Source organism: Ziziphus jujuba, chromosome 7 (assembly GCF_031755915.1).
Source record: "Ziziphus jujuba cultivar Dongzao chromosome 7, ASM3175591v1".
Lineage (NCBI taxonomy): Eukaryota > Viridiplantae > Streptophyta > Magnoliopsida > Rosales > Rhamnaceae > Ziziphus > Ziziphus jujuba.
Window position 1 is genome coordinate 2,547,601 of NC_083385.1, and position 18,321 is coordinate 2,565,921.

Consider the following 18,321-nt stretch of genomic DNA (forward strand, 5'->3'; position numbering starts at 1 on the left):
ACAATCATCATAATGGCCCAACAACTTATAGATTGTGTTGTGAAGTGGCATGAATCCATTGAGAAGTTAGAATTTATTGTGTGGTTGGCTATCAACACAACATATGCTACGCACTCACTCCGCAAATTCTAAAAGAGGACCTCCCACTTTCGTATTCCCACTCTTTATCTCTCTTATTATCTCTATATCCATCACCAAATTCGTTTTCAAAGGCTGCAACACATTGAAACTAGGAAGAGAGGAAACCACACTTAACGTCATCTTCAACGCATACACACCTGTACTCATCTATTTTATGGCAGGTAGTGTATACAAAGGGAAAAGAAGCTTCATCCTCTGACTCCAATATGATGGTTTAAAAGTTAAGGTTTTTTATTTTTTTATTCTATCTGTTATATTTAAATTTATTTGTTTATTTATCACGATCTGGTACTCACAAGCTGGACCAAACAGTTGGAAAGAATGGGCAACCTTCTCTATCGGGTTAATTATAAACTTACAAATATTTCCTTTGAAACCAATTAACAAATAAACAATCATTTTAATTATATTTTATTGTTATTATTTTTTTATAATTACACTGACTTAAAAGCATCTTTAGCGTAACCGAGTTTTGCTACAACTACTACTCCCATTCCAATCCATAAGCCTGTTCTTGGTATTAAATCTTATACACCAAGAACAAAACATCACCAAAACTCTCTAAAATTAGCAACCATGCCTTCGTTATACTCCAAAAAGGGTGTTATAGGGAGACTTCTCCGATCAAAATGCCTTTTCCTTTTGTTTTTGACGGCATGTTGTAGTCCCCCAGAGGACCCCATCAAATGTTCTTCGAATAACACAAACTGCAACATCACAAACTCCTACGGTGCGTTCCCCGATCGCAGCGTCTGTCGAGCGCACAGCGTGGTGTACCCCACGACGGAGCAAGAGCTCTTTTCTGCAGTGGCTTCTGCAACCATGAAAGGTTCAAAAATAAAGGTGGCAACCCGTTTCTCTCACAGCATTCCAAAGCTGGTATGTCCAAGCTTCCAAGATGGGTTGCTCATAAGCACCAAGTATCTAAACCGTGTGTTGAAGATGGATATGGAAGCAATGACCATAACTGTGGAGGCCGGCGTCACAATGAAGGAGCTTATAAGTGAAGCTGCCAATATTGGGTTGGCCTTGCCTTATGGACCTTATTGGTGGGGCTTGACCATTGGAGGTCTGTTAGGTACTGGTGCCCATGGCAGCACATTGTGGGGTAAAGGAAGCTCGGTTCATGATTATGTTACGGCCCTTAAAATTGTTAGTCCGGGAGGCCGTGAAGATGGCTATGTCAAGGTTCGGGTGCTCAATGATGGTGATGAAGAGCTTAAAGCCGCTAGGGTATCACTTGGAGTCTTGGGAGTTATTTCTCAGGTATGGTAACTATATATTTTGGTTTTGTTTAGTTTGCTTTTACCTCATTAAGCATGACTACTTTGCTCTAAGTTTTAAGTCAAAGAATACCATATTGAGGATATATATATATATATATATATATATATATATATTTTCACTTTCTAGTTATACACCCTTTTTGAGTATCTCTGACATTCTGATTTGCAAAATTGGATGTGTGTGGTGGAATATCAACACATGCTTTATTGAAAGATTTGTTATTTTTGTTAATCTGAAAGATCCCCAAGTCAAAGCCTCTCTCCTGCTGCTTGCCAGCTGAATGATTAAGTGATAGTTGAAGCATAATAAATTTAAAGATCAAACTGCAATTCAACACTGTACTACAAACAAATTAAAAAAAAAAAAAAAAAAAACTCCGCTACAATATATATATATTTATATATGTACATGTTTATCTATGTTTGCATATGGAAATATGGATAAACAGAGATTATCTTGATTGAATTGCCGTCCTTTCTCTAAATCTTTTGCATTTTACTCCACGTCAAAGGAAACAATCTTGCAATGCTTAAAACTGAATACAAGATATATATAAATATATATATATATATACAATAATAAATCTCAAGGTTTACTTTAAAGACCATACATAGAAGCAGGATATGATGAATAACTAGATAGGCGAACCCCAACGACCCAACCCAATAACTAGATGGGCCCCGAGAATTATGTTGTTTCATCATTTTTAATTTTTCTAATAATGTGTGTATACAGTCCTTTGTAGCCCCTGAGATTGGGTGAGACACGTTTACTAGAATTCAGCCCAAATAGAAAAACCAATGTGGCCATGTCCACGTTTGAGTCCGTCCAACCTCAGCAGTCCTACAAATACCGGTCAAGGAAATAGAATACTGAGTATTGACCTTCTCCTCTATGCCGCTGAATTAGGATTGAGCAAGCCAATCTTCAAAATAAAAGTCCATTTAAAATGATAAATAAAGCATAATTGTTAGGAACTTAATCGCTTTGTAGGTGACTCTTAGACTGCAGCCACTGTTCAAGCGTTCCATTACTTACTTGACCAAGGACGATTCTGACTTGGGAGATGAAGCAGCAAGCTTTGGCAAAAAGCACGAGTTTGCAGATATAACATGGTATCCAAGTCAGCACAAGGCAGTCTATCGAATCGACGACCGAGTCCCCACAAACACTTCCGGCGATGGTTTATACGATTTCACACCTTTCCGCTCCACACCCTCCGTAACCCTTGCAGTTATTAGAACCACAGGTTAGCTTAACTTATATAATTTATATATCAAACCACTCACATAAAAAGAAAAATAATATTCGCTTTAATGGTTTTTGTTTGTTGTTCTGATCAAATGTGACAGAGGAGAGTCAAGAATCCTTGAGTGATGATGATGGGAAATGCATAGGTGCAAAGTTGGTCACTTCCAGTCTCTTAAACTCTGCTTACGGTTTGACAAACAATGGTATATTTATATACACACTCTGTTTTTCTTCCTCTGTCTCAAAAATTCTAAATTGTATGAATAAATATAGCATATGTTTTCTGATTGAAAAGTACATGAACATGTAATTTAAGGTGTTATCTTTACGGGCTATCCTGTAATCGGATATCAACACCGGCTTCAAGCATCAGGGTCCTGCCTGGAAGGCCATGAGGACAAAAGGATCACAGCTTGCGCATGGGACCCCAGAGTGAAAGGCGAATTCTTTCACCAAACCACTTTCAGTATTGGGTTATCCTCTGTTAAAAACTTCATTCAAGATGTGCAAAAGCTTGTTGAGCTACAACCTAAGGCCCTTTGTGGCCTTGAACTCTACAATGGGATTCTCCTGCGCTACGTTACGGCCTCTAGCGCTTACCTGGGCAAACAAGAAGAAGCAGTGGACTTCGATTTCACATATTATCGAAGCAAAGATCCATTGACTCCTAGGCTTTATGAGGATGTCATTGAAGAAATAGAGCAACTGGCTGTGATCAAATACGGGGCATTGCCACATTGGGGGAAAAATCGGAACATAGTATTTGATGGGGTGATAAACAAGTACAAAAATGCCAACAAGTTCTTGAGAATTAAGAACGTTTATGATCCACTAGGACTCTTCTCTAGTGAATGGACTGACCAAGTTCTTGGACTGCAAGGTGGGATAACCAAATTCAAGGAAGGTTGTGCACTGGAAGGCTTGTGCATATGCAGAGAAGACATTCACTGTGCCCCAAGCAAGGGCTATTTCTGTAGACCTGGTAAAGTTTTCAAGGATGCAAGGGTTTGTTCTCGTCCTAAGTTTCAGAAGCGATGTTTATATCAATTGCCTGGTTTCGATTAGGGTTACACATAAACTTTTCTCTGTATATGGAAAGAAAGTACAAGGAACATAATAAACAGTTTTTATTTTATTTTATACTGGTTAATCAACATAATATTATATATATATATATATATATTATTTTGTTAGAGTGAGCTGATAAATTTATTTTATGATGGATTTATGATGAAATATATAATTTTTATAATTTTTTTTTTTAAAAGTTCTATCACATGTGGTAGAATGTGACACGCCCATCTTTTCATTACTAGCTGTGGCCACCATAGGCTTTATGTTGATACAATATTAATTAATTAGGTTACACTTAAATTTTTGACTTCTAAAACAAAAACAGCTACACAGAAATTTAACTAAACTAATATATCAGCATGAAAGATCCAATTAAATAGTCATATGCACGCACATCCACTGATAAAAGATCACATGTACTGACAAAAATCATTGATATTTTTCATTTTTCAGCATCAATAATTTTGACAATGTACTAACAATATTTTCTTCAATAATATTACTATTGCGATCGCGTAATAGCACTTCAATGGGAGAAAAAAGCAGCAACAGAGTCCGCCAAAGATCGAGTACAGTCGCATAGTGCGCCAAGGCAGAGTTCACGCCATAGGGGGAAAACGTTTGGCATGGTTCGGGAGCATGGTTTAAAAAATTAGATTTTTTTTTTTTGGGGCCCCCATTTAATATAAAAAAAGTATAAAAAAAATTAAAACTTCATAGGAAATTTCAGAGAAATTTCCATTTTTCTGATAGATGCTTATAATATTTGAATTCGAAAAAAAAAAAAAATTTTCTTAAAAAAGTATACTTAAGTGTGATATTTTCTTTTATATAAGAAAAGTATACTTTCTCTAGAAAAGTATGTATATAATAAATAAAATTTAACCATGACGCTTTTAAAAATAAATTTAACAGACAAATAGACCGAAAATTAAGCAAGTTAATCAAGATATATGGCAAAATGATAATTTATACTTTATAAAATGTTTGGATTGGAGGATAAAAAGAAAAAGAAAAGATAAATTTAAGGAAGAAAAGAAAAGAAAAGAAAATATTTATGATAATTGTTTGTTTTAATGATTGTTGATGGAAGGAAAGGAGTAAAAAATAATTAATATAGTTTATACTTTTAAAAAAATGTCTTAAATATAAAATAGCTAACCAATTATCTTCTAATTAATAAGAATAGTATTAAAATATTTAAAAATTTCATTAATAAATTCTTTTTTTTTTCTCTTTTAGTTTCCTATCAATTTAAATGAAAAGTTAGATGGTTAAAATAGTAATTTTTATCCTTTCATTTTAATAATCAAAAAAAAAAATTTAAATCTTTTCCTTTCCTTTTTCTCTTATTCCCTCAATCGAAACATATTGTTAGAAAAATTAAGAAGTTGTATGATATTAAGGTAATAAAAATGAGTTCTATTCGTACTAAAAAAACTGTTAGTTACGTTACATTTTACATGCACCCAAGGTTCAAAATATCGATGTCAACGGAAATATCAAGAGTTCAAAATACGAAAATTTCCATGGAAATATCAAAAAATATCAAATATCGATAAAAAATTATAAAAAAACGATGAAAATTTGTTTTAAAAGATGGAAATTTTTATTGAAACTTTAGAATTAGCTTATTTAATCCATCAATTATCAAATTAATTATAAAACTCACTAAAATATTGAATGGATGTTATGTTCTTCTTAGTGAATTGATTTATAATGAGCAATTAAACATTAATAACCATAGATGAATTATTATTAATAAAAATATATCAAAAAATACATATATGATAAAATTATTTATTAACTAAAATATATAAAACAATTATTACAATTATATTGTAGTTCATAAACGTCATATTAATACCACATAGAACTTCTGGGTGGTTGAAAATCATCTGTTTCTTCCTCATTTTGATTTTGAGATGTGAAATGTGAGAAGTAATTATGAAAAGATGTATCTCCATGATAGTTTTGCATATAATTATTAATATGCCAACTATATGGATCTTGCATTATTGGTTGACTATGTGCATAACTACTACTCTTTATGGTTGAGTTTGAGATGGTACCCATGAGTTGCTACTTGATGACATTCCATAATTATTCATTGAATAAGGATTATGAAAATGACTTTCAACCCTCATAGATCCAAAATTCATAGAAATTGAATCTTCTTCTTGTTATGACATCTCCATCATAGATTTCTCTTTACGTGTATAGTCTTTTCCAACAGCATCGAATCTTTGACCTACATTTCTACTCCAATGATCTTCATCCTGTGTTGCATGTGTGTAATATTGTTCACCAGTAAATGGGCTTAATCTAACTTCTTGACTTGGTGATTCCCTTTGGCCCCTACCTCTTCTATCTTCTAATTCAGATAATATATTGAAGTTATCTTCATCACCACTGGAGCTAGAGTGACTACTAAGAGTCTCAAATTGTGAATGTGTACCACCTAATGGAGCTGAAGCACTAGTAGTTCTAGTTGGCTTTCTCATAAGCCTTTGAAATGAATCACCACTACTAGAATTTACTTCTTCAATAATCACTTTTTGAACATTTATCCCTTCTTTTTCAGCTTGTTGAGCAATCTTTGGATCAAGATTCTCCTCATGATCATCTAAATGAACATTTCTAATCCATTGGTATATTTGGTTGCCCTCTTCATCATCATCTTCCATTATAGTTTCAAATATTATTATTGGATCCAAGTCTTGATGATTTTCTTCTTCAGCTTCCATATCCCTCAACTTGAGTTTCACATTATAATAACAATAGACTAGTTTTTCAATTCTACTATATGCTAGTCTATTTCTTTGTTTTGTATGTATTAGTGCAAAAGTGCTCCAATTTCTTTCACAGGCAGAGGATGGTGCTGTTTGTGACAAAACTTTCAATGCCAATTTTCTTACTGTAGGTGCACTGCCACCATACATGACCCACCATTCAACTGTTACAAAATAATTATTATATGATTACATATTTGTACTATTACATCCATTGATGTTCACATACTACAATATTTAAACTTACCAGGAGACATCTCTTTTCTAGAAGCAATTGCTGTTGGTCTTGCAAATCCTTTCCTTGTATCCTTGAAGTATGTAAGCTGTAAAATAAAATAAAATAAAGTTATAAACCCTTAAAATATATTATGTTAATAAATTATCATTATTATACCTCCTTTCCAAACTGGCTAATTGCGGCTGATTTAGGATCCAATATAACATAGACATCATGTACAACATTTATAAGATTAGAATCTTCTCCAACCCTAGGTCTATATTGATATTGAGGATTTAAATAATAAGCTATATAAAAGAAAAAAAAAATATATATATATATTTTAGTTTAATTAGAGATAAATAATGAAAGATATAAAGTATTTTATATTAACAAAAAAATAAAAGTCTAACATATTTTATATAAATTGACTATGAGCTCATACCTGCTGCATGTAATGGATGCTTTAAGGTTTTATCCCACCTATTATTGATAATCTTTAATATCCACTTTGCACCATGCATTTTGTCAAGTTCCTCTTTAACAATTCGCATAAACTCATATACTGCTCCCATTGTTGGACAAACTTCGGTGTTAACAATACGTAAAAACTTATATAACGGCTCAAATAATTGTCACATCTTATGTACTTGATCCCAAAAAGTATGATTAAGTACTATATTTTTCACTGTTTGGCCTTCTTTTGAAGCACTATAATTATGATTAGTCCAATCAGTAGATGTGAATAGTTGCTTAAAGTCCTACTTTCTTTCTAACCAAGCTATCAAGCGCAAGATAGTTTGTGGCAAATCGTGTAAATCCCGGACGAATGATGTCACATTTGCAAGTTTCACGCATCTTTGCTAGCAACCAATTATGATTGTAGATGTAAGTTGTGATTGCTCTAGCCTGCTTGATCACAATAGCCACATTCTCATTCTTCCCAATATCTTCAAACATGAGATCAATGTAATGTGCTGCACATGAAGTCCAGTACAAATTGTAATCTTCCATCAATTTCTTCCCAGCTTTAACAAATGCAGAGCCGTTATCTGTTACAATTTGTACCACATTTTTCTTCCCAACTTCCAAAATTATTTTCTTCAATTGCTCATATATGTATTTATGATCCTTTATTTGATTTGAAGCATCAATAGATTTTAGAAAAACTGTGCTTTCTTTTGAGTAAACCATGAAATTAATAATAGATATCTTGGTTGAACCTGTCCATCCATCACACATGATTGTACAACCATAGGTTTCCCACTTCGCTTTCATTTTGTTTACATGTCTTTTATCTCCTCATACTCCATATCCAAATATTTTGTGCTGATCTCATAAGGGGTTGGAGGTTCTATACCTGGCCTTGCTTGTTAGCATCCTGCTACCAAATTCTTGAAATGATGGGATGATACTTTATTTGCTGGTAAATTTTCATAAATAAAAAATTTACTTATTATTCTTCCCATACCTTCTTTTATTTTTCCTCCAGAAATTTTTTTTTTATATTTTTTTGCTTTGCTTGAGAGGACTTGTATAAGCTTGGTGCAACAAATCTTGATTGTGGATCTTTAAGACTTTGTGTTCGTTGTACTGTAGGTTTAGCATGACTGCTAGATTCGCCTCCTTCAGCTTGATATCGAACTTTGTGGAGATGACTTCTTTCCCACTCTGATTGTTTAGAAGCACAAATTGCCTCTCGATAATCATTTTTCTCATATGGATCCATCCAAGGTGGATATGCTATGTCATCATCATCCTCATCATATGTTTCAGCATGCAGTTGTCCTCGTAAATCTGCACGAATCTCTTCCATTCTATTTGCTTTTTTGATCTTACGTTGTTGTTTTCCTTTTAACAAATCTATTATGAATTTTTTAATTTCAGGAGGCACTTGACCACAAGGTTGTACATTGTGTGAAGGATCAATACCACTACAGTGGTATTTTAATCGTGTTACTTGACCACTCTTCATCACGCGATTATAATATTTGCATATTGTTCCACTTTTATTACCTTCAATTGGAAAACCATGTTCCCATGTAGGATCATGTTTGCTTCCTCCACTAGCCATTATCCTATAATAATAATAAAAGTAACAGTAATAGTAATAATAACAATTTTAATATTTGTCTATGAATATATATATATATATATTTGAATTTTTAATCGGAATTGGATAGAGATATTTGATTAAAATATTTTCTTATAACTATGAAAAATAATTTAGTATAACAAAAAAATCAAGATCTTTGAAATTAAATAATTCGTTTTTAATGAATGTACCTAGTATGAAAATGATTCCTTACAGATCTCCAATGTCTTGAGTATAGATGTTTACAATTGGAAAAGGGACAAAACACTACATAAAGAAATAACCAATATTTTCAAAGCAAAAAAAGAAATAACCAATATATTTAGGCAAATTTAATATACTTTAACAATGTATATTCTAGCCGACATATATATATATGTATAAGATTTATTTTCTAATCAAGTTTTTATTTATTGTTTATAGGTTTTAACATATTATATTATGAAGTTTTGCTTACGTAGAAGACAACATGAAAAAATTAAATGACAAAGTGAGTTTTTTAAGTTATACTTTTTATCCAATAAGAAAAAACAATTATATTTTCAATCACACATCATACATTAAGTTTAATGTATATATTAAATTTGGGTTTATAAATCTAATCATTTATGATTACTACATATAAATATATATATATATACATATACATGTTACATTTTCACCATATAGATATAGAGATAGATACATATGTTAATATATAATTGATTAGCTTACAATTAATAATTCAAATTACAATAATACAAGTGAATTAAATAATTTAGATCTTAAAGTATAAAAGTAAATATAAACCTCTTTTTTTTTAAGATAAAGAAACTAACCTGTAAAAAGGATATCCAAAGAAGTTGTATGAAAGAACTTGAAATTTTGTGAGAACCGAAAATATGTATAAGAAAAAATGTTAAGAACAAAGCATCAAACTTGCTCTTTAAATAAAATAATAATGTGAATTTTTTTTTCCATGGAATATTTCATAATCAAAAGCACACTCATGACTTGTGAAGAATATGTATTGGCTCTGGTAAAATATAAAAGACACGTGAAATTATGCAAAGACAAGAGAGTGGACAACCAAATGTAGTATATAGAGACAAGAAAGTGTCCAAGCAATGGTCAAACACACATTTATGAAGAATATTTTTTAATTTCAAAACTACATAGTGATGTACTAATATAAAAGACATGTGAAATTATGCAAAGACAAGAGAGTGAACAAGCAAGTGTAATATATAGAGATAAGAAAGTGTCCAAGCAATGGCCAAACACACATTTATGGAGAATATTTTTTTAATTTCAAAACTATATAATGATGTACTAATATAAAAGACACGTGAAATTATGCAAAAAAAAAAAAAAAAAAGTGGACAAGCAAATGTAATATATAGAGACAAGAAAGTGCCCAAGCAATGGTTAAACACACATTTATAAAGAATATTTTTTAATTTCAAAACTCTATAATAATGTACTAAGATTCTCTAGCATAAAAATATTTTTTCTCTAGCATAAAAATATTTTTTCAAAACTACATAATAATGTACTAAGATTATCTAACAAAAAAAAATAATTTTTTAATTTTAAAACTATATAATACTATTGTAAGATACCCCATGGTATAGGAAATTCATACCCCATGGTATAGGAAATTCATGGAGAGTATTTGGTTGATTGATATAATTGAATGATATATTGTCTTCTTCTTAAAAGAAAATGAAAAATAAAATTTATAAATTTTTAAAAAAATTATGAATTATCTTCTTCAATAATATTTATGAAAAAAAATTCATAGATATTTTTGAAATTTCCATGTAAATTTTATGAAAATTATAGATTTTTTAACCAAATCATCAAAGAGTTTATGTAGATATTTTACGGAAATTTCCATGGAAATTTTCGTGAAATTTCGGAAATTTCCATAGATATTATGGAAGTTTTATCCATTTCTATATCGAACTTAAATTTTATATTGACCCCTTCAAAAAATAGAAATATCGAGGAAATTTCGGATATTTTAAACCTTGCATACACCCCTATGAAATTTGTCCTTTTTTTTTTTTTAATTTTTTATACTAATAATATATGTCGTTTTGTCCCTAATAAAAATAAATTTAAATACACTTCATCTTTAATTTCCGAAAAAAAGTCACAGATCTATATATTTTCTGCTTTTTTTTAATTATTTATTTATTTTTCATCTGCATCTTTTTCTTCCTTCTTTTTTTTTTTTTTTTTTTTGCCCTTTTTATAAAGAAAACTTTTTTATTTATAACCTGCCGACAAAATGGCACATATTTTAGATCAATAATTAACATTTGACAATGAACAGTAGATGCAACAGATAGCTCTAACAACTTAGATATTGACCAATCCTTCTATAGCAAATAAACAAACATATAAGCAACCTCCTGATGCAAATTCAATTGATCTCTTCCTAGGCACCACCTCAAGTGTTTATACAAAGGCAGCCATGTATTACACCAGTCCACCGAACATCAAAATATCAAGACAAGAGAAGAGCTACACCAACCTATCTGCATAAAAAAATCTTTCAAATACAAGCTTTTCTAGAAATTCGGCTGGGTAACTTCAACTTCTAATACAATTTCTTGGGGTGAGGTTTCAGACAGTTTGAGATTAGGTTGCTTTATAACAGAGGGGAGGTTCTCTTGCAATTTGTTTTGGTTTTCTCTGGGATTTGAAGTAACAGTCAAGCATTAGCAAGTTGAATTTATTTTTATTTTGGATTGAAACAAAGGAAAGCAAAAATAGTTTTTCTTTTTCTTCTCTGTTATTGATTTTTGTTGGTCCAATCTAAACCTGCAATTTAATATGTTCTTGAAGCTAACAATCAATCAGTGCAAATAAATAGCAAAAGAGGAGGATAGAAACAGCAGAACGAAGAAATAATATAGAATTAATTGCAAAGAGATAAAACTAAAAAATAAAATAAAATTTAAATAAGGTGCCACAATTTAATTTGTAGGACTTGGGGACAAGAGAGAAGGGACAGAAAATCTCAATCTCGTTCAGTGTATAAGAAAATTTAATTTTTTATTTTGATTAAATATTTAAGATATTTCCGATATTTTATTAATAGGTATTTAAAAAATATAAAAATATCATTAAAATTATAATGTGGTTAACAAATTTTGTCGTGTTAAGATAATTACCCAAAAAAAAAAAAAAATGTTAGCGTGAGGGTAATGAAGGTTACCACAGATGTGATATATACTCGTTTGTTGTTTAGCCATCGAAGGAAAATATTGCAAAATATTCAATCGTTGTAAAATTTTGAAGTTTTGGTCATTCGTAAATTCACTTATTAATTATTTTTTGTCTCATATATATAATATGATATGATAGCTATACTGTATATGGCAATTTTAATTCCGTGAACGTAACAATGTAAAATTATATATATATATATATATATATATTGTTGCATAAACATATTTAGTTATTTGATAACTATAAACTATTTATTTAATTCCCATTGTATTATACACCGATATCCTCAGAACTCAAAAAAGAAAAAGAAAAAAAGAATGGTCCGTACATATAAAAAAGTAAAAAAATTAGAAGGAAAATAGCAGAAAAATTAATGGACGCGAGGGTGGGAAAGGTTTTAAATTTCTGTAATTTCTTTGATATTTCATTGAAATTCCCGTATACTTGAAAAATCGATTATATATCGCTTTAGTTGATATCCGATATTTCCTGGAAATCGTCGATATTTCCAAGACACTGATATTGCCGTCTTCAACTTTGAGTGAGAATTAAGCCTCCGAATCCGTTAACTACGTACTGCTTGAATACAATACAATCATCATGCAGTTCAGAAGGCCAGCGTGTTGGCTTCCAAGATATTGTACATGCACTCAAAGAGACATTTTCAACCCCTTTATCCCCTGATCTGTTAATTATTTTATGGTACGTATCATATTTTAAAATGATATGATTTCAAGTTAAATGTGAAGATTACTATTTAACACCAAAAAAATCAAACAAACAAACAAACAAAGAAGGACAGCAGTTGGTGAGAATCGACAATCTTGTTAGGTTAAAACTTCCAAATATTCCTTTCAATCGGTAAATCAGGCAGCCTGCGGATATTGACTCTTGCATGCAAAGGGAATGCATATCCTAAAGCTACGGACTTTTGAGACACATACTCAAAAGAATCACGTGTCACCGTCACCAAAGGCAATAATAAATCAGAGAAATTTCGTTGAGAAAGAAAGCCTGCTAGATGTTTGACATTTGCAACTTAGATGTTCCTGTTTGTCTGCTTGTGTATCATTATTGCTTTATTGACTTGTATATATTGAGTTTTACCATTTTATGAAAATGTTCTCCTATCTATACTTAGATTATATATTAAAATAATTAACTTGTATATGTAGCATTATTCTAGTTTAGAAGCTGTTTTAGAGGCTCAATAAAACTACAAAGGCCAACTACTTTAGCAACTTTATTTTTTAACTCATTTGATAGATGGTATAAATAATGTTTTATTGGTTTAATTTATATTGAGTTTCATTCTTACTCATCCATATTTACTTGATCATACATCATTTAGTAACTAGGTTTTTGGTGAACTTGTTATTCTATTAGCTGGTAAATAGGTTGGTGAATAAATTATAGTTGATACTCTAGCAAGATTGCTCACTAATAACTACGATAAACTGCTCTTTTGTATATTGAAATATGCATATATATATATATATATATATATATATATATATATTTCATATTTAAGTGTATATTGCTCCGATACTCATACAACCCACAATATCATAAAGTTATTGAATATAAACAAAGGCAACGATCTGTTCACTTTCAGCAAAACAAATTAATAAACAATACCTTAAAAGCAAATTTTTTTTTTTTTTTTTTTAACATATCAATTACAATAATGTTCTATAACTGAGGGGTATGACTTCAACATCAAACCACTAGATTAACCTCGACTTTAAAGCATCTTTTACTCAATTGAATTTGTCACATACCCTACCAATCCATAAACCTATACGTACATTATTGGTATTATATAAATGTCCTACTAGCAGATGCATTTATGAAATGAACAACAACAACAACAACAACAACAAAGCATTGTGGACGCTATAATACTTAGCAACCATGTCGTTGTTATACTTGAGAAATGGTGTTGTGGGGCAACTTCTCCGATCAAAATGCATATTCCTTTTGTTTTGGAAGGTATGTTGTAGTCCTCCAGAGGACCCCATCAAGTGTACATCCAGTAACACAAACTGCACCATCACAAACTCTATTGGTGCCTTCCCCGACCGCACTGTCTGTAGAGCGCTCAATGTGGTGTATCCCACAACCGAGGAAGAGCTGTTTTCAATTGTGGCTTCTGCAACCATGAAAGGGTCAAAAATAAAGGTTGCAACACGTTACTCTCACAGCATTCCCAAGCTGATCTGTCCAAGCGGCGAAGATGGGCTACTCATAAGCACAAAATATCTAAACGGTGTATTGAAGATAGATGATGAGGCCATGACAATGACTGTGGAGGCCGGCGTGACACTGAAGGAGCTGATACACGAAGCTGCGAATGCAGGGTTGGCCATGCCATATGCACCCTATTGGTGGGGTTTGACCATTGGAGGTCTGTTAAGTACAGGTGCCCATGGAAGCACATTATGGGGTAAAGGAAGCTCGGTTCATGATTATGTTACCGCACTAAAAATTGTCAGCCCAGGAGGTCCTGAAGATGGATATGTGAAGGTTCGGGTATTCAATGATGGTGATGAAGAACTTGACGCAGCCAGGGTTTCACTTGGAATCTTGGGAGTTATTTCACAGGTATATCTAATAGTCCAAGTTTCTCTCTTCAATTTTCAAGCCCAAAAAAAATATGCAAACGCATACAAACTGCATTTTTCAAAAAATACTATGGATGGTTGATAGAATATGAAGGTATTTAATTGAGATATTAATGACGAATTTGGTTAATTTAAAAGATACTCAATCCCCTTCCCTGCTGCTTGCTCTGAATGTTTAAGTGAACGTATTGATACAGGATATATACAATAATATACAACACAAAATTAATTTTAAAAACCAAGATTATCAGAGGAAGCCCCAATTCCGTTAGTTCTAAGTAGCATAAAACATTAACAGTATATACCCAGATCCATTGTCTTCAATTAATTTAATCTTTCTACTAATTGTATGGGTGTATAAAGTTGTTTGTTTGGTGTATTTAGAATTGCCCCCCCAACAACTCATATTCATTGCACTAGCCTGTGAAATAGTCAGAAGTGTTTACTAGAACAGATCGAAAACGCCTTGATGCCTTGTCCAAGTTTGCTGAGCCTGGATCCTTCTTCCGACTTTAGCAAGCCCTTTAGATATACTTCTTCTTCTATATCTGCCGAGTCTTATCGAGTTGGGGCTAAGCAAGCCAATCTCCAAAACAAGTGCATTCAAAATGATAAACGCATAACGAGAGTGTCAATACTGACTTTTCTAGGTTATTCTACAATTGTCTAAATGAGTCTTAAGAGCTTGGGCAGCGAGTAATAGATAGAAATTGATGATGAAAATAGCTGCAGTAAAAATCTTTAATTATACCTTTACTTGTATAGATAGGTGTAAAGCTAGCTTGATGTCTTTGAGTGCTATCTTCAATTAAAACTTTACTTGTATAAATAGGTGTAAAGCTTGATATCTTTGTGTGCTAGCACAAGAGTGAGAGTCAATTTTATAGTATGCTATCTCCTATCTAGTGAGAAGAGTGCTATTGAGTGGGTGTGTGTCAGTATAGTCGGAAGTGTCCAAGCAAAGAGTGAGTGTGGTGTATGATTACTTCACTTTTGCGATAGTGCTTGTACAATAATTTGTACAAATACAAATAATAGAGTTTTCTCAACACCACACTCTTTGAGAATCTGGGATCAATGCTAAGCTTTACCAAACACATAATTGGTTTAGTTGTCAATTGATCGGATTCTAGTTTGCTTGACAGCATATGTCTCTTTTTACCGTTGTAATAATTAAGTGCCAAAGTTAAGAAGTTGATTGCTTTGTGTAGGTGACTCTGAGACTGAAGCCACTGTTCAAGCGGTCCATTACTTACTTGACCAAGACCGATTCTGACTTGGGCGATGAAGCAGCAAGCTTTGGAAAAAAGCACGAGTTTGCAGATATAACATGGTACCCCAGTCAACACAAGGCAGTCTATCGTGTCGATGACCGAGTCCCCATAAACACTTCTGGCAATGGTTTATATGATTTCACACCTTTCCGTTCCACACCCTCCCTAACCCTGGCAGTTATTAGAACCACAGGTTAGGTTAACTAGTTAGGTAGCTATATGTCAAGTTGTCAACCACTTTGCACACACACACAAAAATATATATATATATATACATATATATTTCCTTTAATGGTTTTTGTTTGTTGTTCTGATCAACTGTGTCAGAGGAGAATCAAGAATCGGAGAGTGATGATGATGGGAAATGCATAGGTGCAAAGTTGGTCACGTCCACTCTCTTAAACACTGCATTCGGTTTGACTAACAATGGTATATACTCTGTTTTTATGTACTTAGTCTTTCTGTTCTGTCTCAAAGTTTAAATTGTGTGCATAAATATAGCATATGTTTTCTGATTGAAAGCTATATGAACTTGGAAAGGTGTTATCTTTACGGGCTATCCCGTAATAGGATATCAACACCGGCTTCAAGCATCAGGGTCCTGCCTGGAAGGCCCAGAGGACAAAAGGATCACAGCTTGTGCATGGGACCCAAGAGTGAAAGGCGAATTCTTTCACCAAACCACATTTAGTATTGGGTTGTCTTCGGTTAAGAGCTTCATTCAAGATGTGCAGAGGCTTGTTGAGCTACAACCTAAGGCCTTGTGCGGCCTTGAACTCTACAATGGGATTCTCATGCGCTATGTCACAATCTCCAGCGCTTACCTAGGCAAAGAAGAAGATGCAGTGGACTTCGATTTCACATATTATCGAAGCAAAGATCCAATGACTCCTAGGCTTTACGAGGATGTCGTTGAAGAAATAGAGCAAATGGCAGTGATAAAATACGGGGCATTGCCGCACTGGGGGAAGAATCGGAACATAGTATTTGATGGGGTGATTAACAAGTATAAGAATGCCGGCAAGTTCTTGGCCGTAAAGAAATTGTATGATCCAATGGGGCTCTTCTCTAGTGAATGGACCGACCAACTTTTTGGACTGCAGAGTGGGATAGCCATGTTCAAGGAAGGCTGTGCACTGGAAGGCTTGTGCATATGCCAAGAAGATGTTCACTGTGCCCCAGTCAAAGGTTATTTTTGTACTCATGGTAAAGTTTTCGAGGATGCAAGGGTTTGTTCTCGTCAAGAAAGTCTTAATAGCAAAATTTATGCCGAATAGCAGCCCTCCGTTCGTTTCTTCGGAAAATAGAAAGTTTATGTGAAAGGTAAAGCCATAGGCTGGAGGACTCTCTCGCGTATATTTGTTGGCTCTTTATACCAGGAGCTTGCAACACTGTTGCAAATGGATCTTGCACTAAAAAACTAATTTGGTCATAGGAAGGTCCTGGGATTGGCTTCCTTCACTACTTTGTGTTTCCGCTAAAAAAATAAACTAAAATAAAATGCAATAGCACACTAGTGGTTGTGTCAATTTATCGATAGCAAAAGCAGACAGTGAATGATTTTTCAAATCTAATATTAGTATTAGTTGCATCATTATGTTAAATACAGTTCAACAAAGTTATTTTGCAAATTAAATTATGTTGAGCATTCAAAGTAATATAATTTGTTAGCACTGAAATAAAGCACCAACGAGTAAACTGCATTCACCAATAAATTAAGGGGTAAAATGGTCAATCAACTAATAAACTAGAGGAATAAATTTAAAAGTGGTTTTATTTATATTACAAAAGTTGCTACCTGCATTATATTTTTATTAATATTTTTATATGTCAAGAATACTCATTAATAAAAGGTCAGTACTATCATTAAGCACTTAACCAAAATGAAAATCAAATATGACATATAATAGGCTGTATTTAACGTTTTAGAAAAAAAAAAAAAACAATAAACATTAATGATGAAGATAAAAAAATAGCAAACCGTAGCAATAGAATTCAATCTAAAAATATAACAATGAATTCAAAATATTTGAGGTATATGGACAGCATGATTTCACATATCATTGAATTGTCATTTATAGTTATATAAACTAAATCTGGTTGTCTTCTACTATGTATATAATATGGACGAATTTAAAATATTTGGGCTACATATACTGAATGACTTCACTTAAATTTTCATTCAGCTTATATAAATCAAAAGCTATTGTTGAATTAGATATACAAACTCGAACAGATTAAAAACAATCAGGTTGTGCACAGCAAACCGATTCACTATCAAAAATTTTTCAAATGCTTTGTACATTATACAATCCGAAGTTTCATGTCGTTTCTAGTGTACGTA

General features: G+C 32.4%; 3 protein-coding genes across 3 annotated transcripts; 2 read left to right on the forward strand and 1 right to left on the reverse strand.

The window, feature by feature from the left end:
* The first annotated feature begins 25 nt into the window (after positions 1-25).
* On the forward strand, positions 26-3,847 carry LOC107423797 (probable L-gulonolactone oxidase 4). Its single transcript, XM_016033431.4, has 4 exons — positions 26-1,407; positions 2,422-2,677; positions 2,781-2,882; positions 2,996-3,847. The coding sequence occupies exons 1-4, from the start codon at positions 718-720 to the stop codon at positions 3,742-3,744; spliced, it is 1,797 nt and encodes a 598-aa protein (XP_015888917.1). The 5' UTR covers positions 26-717; the 3' UTR covers positions 3,745-3,847.
* A 3,668-nt stretch (positions 3,848-7,515) lies between these two features.
* LOC132804569 (uncharacterized) lies at positions 7,516-8,836 on the reverse strand. The gene is made up of 2 exons (XM_060819248.1): positions 8,357-8,836; positions 7,516-7,893 (listed from the first exon to the last, which is right to left on the reverse strand). Exons 1-2 carry the CDS (start codon positions 8,834-8,836, stop codon positions 7,516-7,518), a joined length of 858 nt encoding a protein of 285 aa, XP_060675231.1.
* A 5,026-nt stretch (positions 8,837-13,862) lies between these two features.
* Positions 13,863-17,551, forward strand: LOC107423798 (probable L-gulonolactone oxidase 6). The gene is made up of 4 exons (XM_016033433.4): positions 13,863-14,683; positions 15,915-16,170; positions 16,305-16,406; positions 16,518-17,551. Exons 1-4 carry the CDS (start codon positions 13,994-13,996, stop codon positions 17,252-17,254), a joined length of 1,785 nt encoding a protein of 594 aa, XP_015888919.3. The 5' UTR covers positions 13,863-13,993; the 3' UTR covers positions 17,255-17,551.
* Positions 17,552-18,321: the final 770 nt, after the last annotated feature.

What these genes read in the sequence shown, in the direction of transcription:
- LOC107423798 (XM_016033433.4), top strand. Translation starts at nt 13,994, where the DNA reads ATGTCGTTGTTATACTTGAGAAATGGTGTTGTGGGGCAACTTCTCCGA. An exon ending in TCTTGGGAGTTATTTCACAG is followed by an intron (nt 14,684 to 15,914) that starts GTATATCTAATA and finishes TGCTTTGTGTAG; the next exon opens with GTGACTCTGAGACTGAAGCC. An exon ending in GGCAGTTATTAGAACCACAG is followed by an intron (nt 16,171 to 16,304) that starts GTTAGGTTAACT and finishes CAACTGTGTCAG; the next exon opens with AGGAGAATCAAGAATCGGAG.
- LOC132804569 (XM_060819248.1), bottom strand. Translation starts at nt 8,836, where the DNA reads ATGGCTAGTGGAGGAAGCAAACATGATCCTACATGGGAACATGGTTTT. An exon ending in GCAGTCATGCTAAACCTACA is followed by an intron (nt 7,894 to 8,356) that starts GTACAACGAACA and finishes AATCAAATAAAG; the next exon opens with GATCATAAATACATATATGA.
- LOC107423797 (XM_016033431.4), top strand. Translation starts at nt 718, where the DNA reads ATGCCTTCGTTATACTCCAAAAAGGGTGTTATAGGGAGACTTCTCCGA. An exon ending in TCTTGGGAGTTATTTCTCAG is followed by an intron (nt 1,408 to 2,421) that starts GTATGGTAACTA and finishes ATCGCTTTGTAG; the next exon opens with GTGACTCTTAGACTGCAGCC. An exon ending in TTACGGTTTGACAAACAATG is followed by an intron (nt 2,883 to 2,995) that starts GTATATTTATAT and finishes ATGTAATTTAAG; the next exon opens with GTGTTATCTTTACGGGCTAT.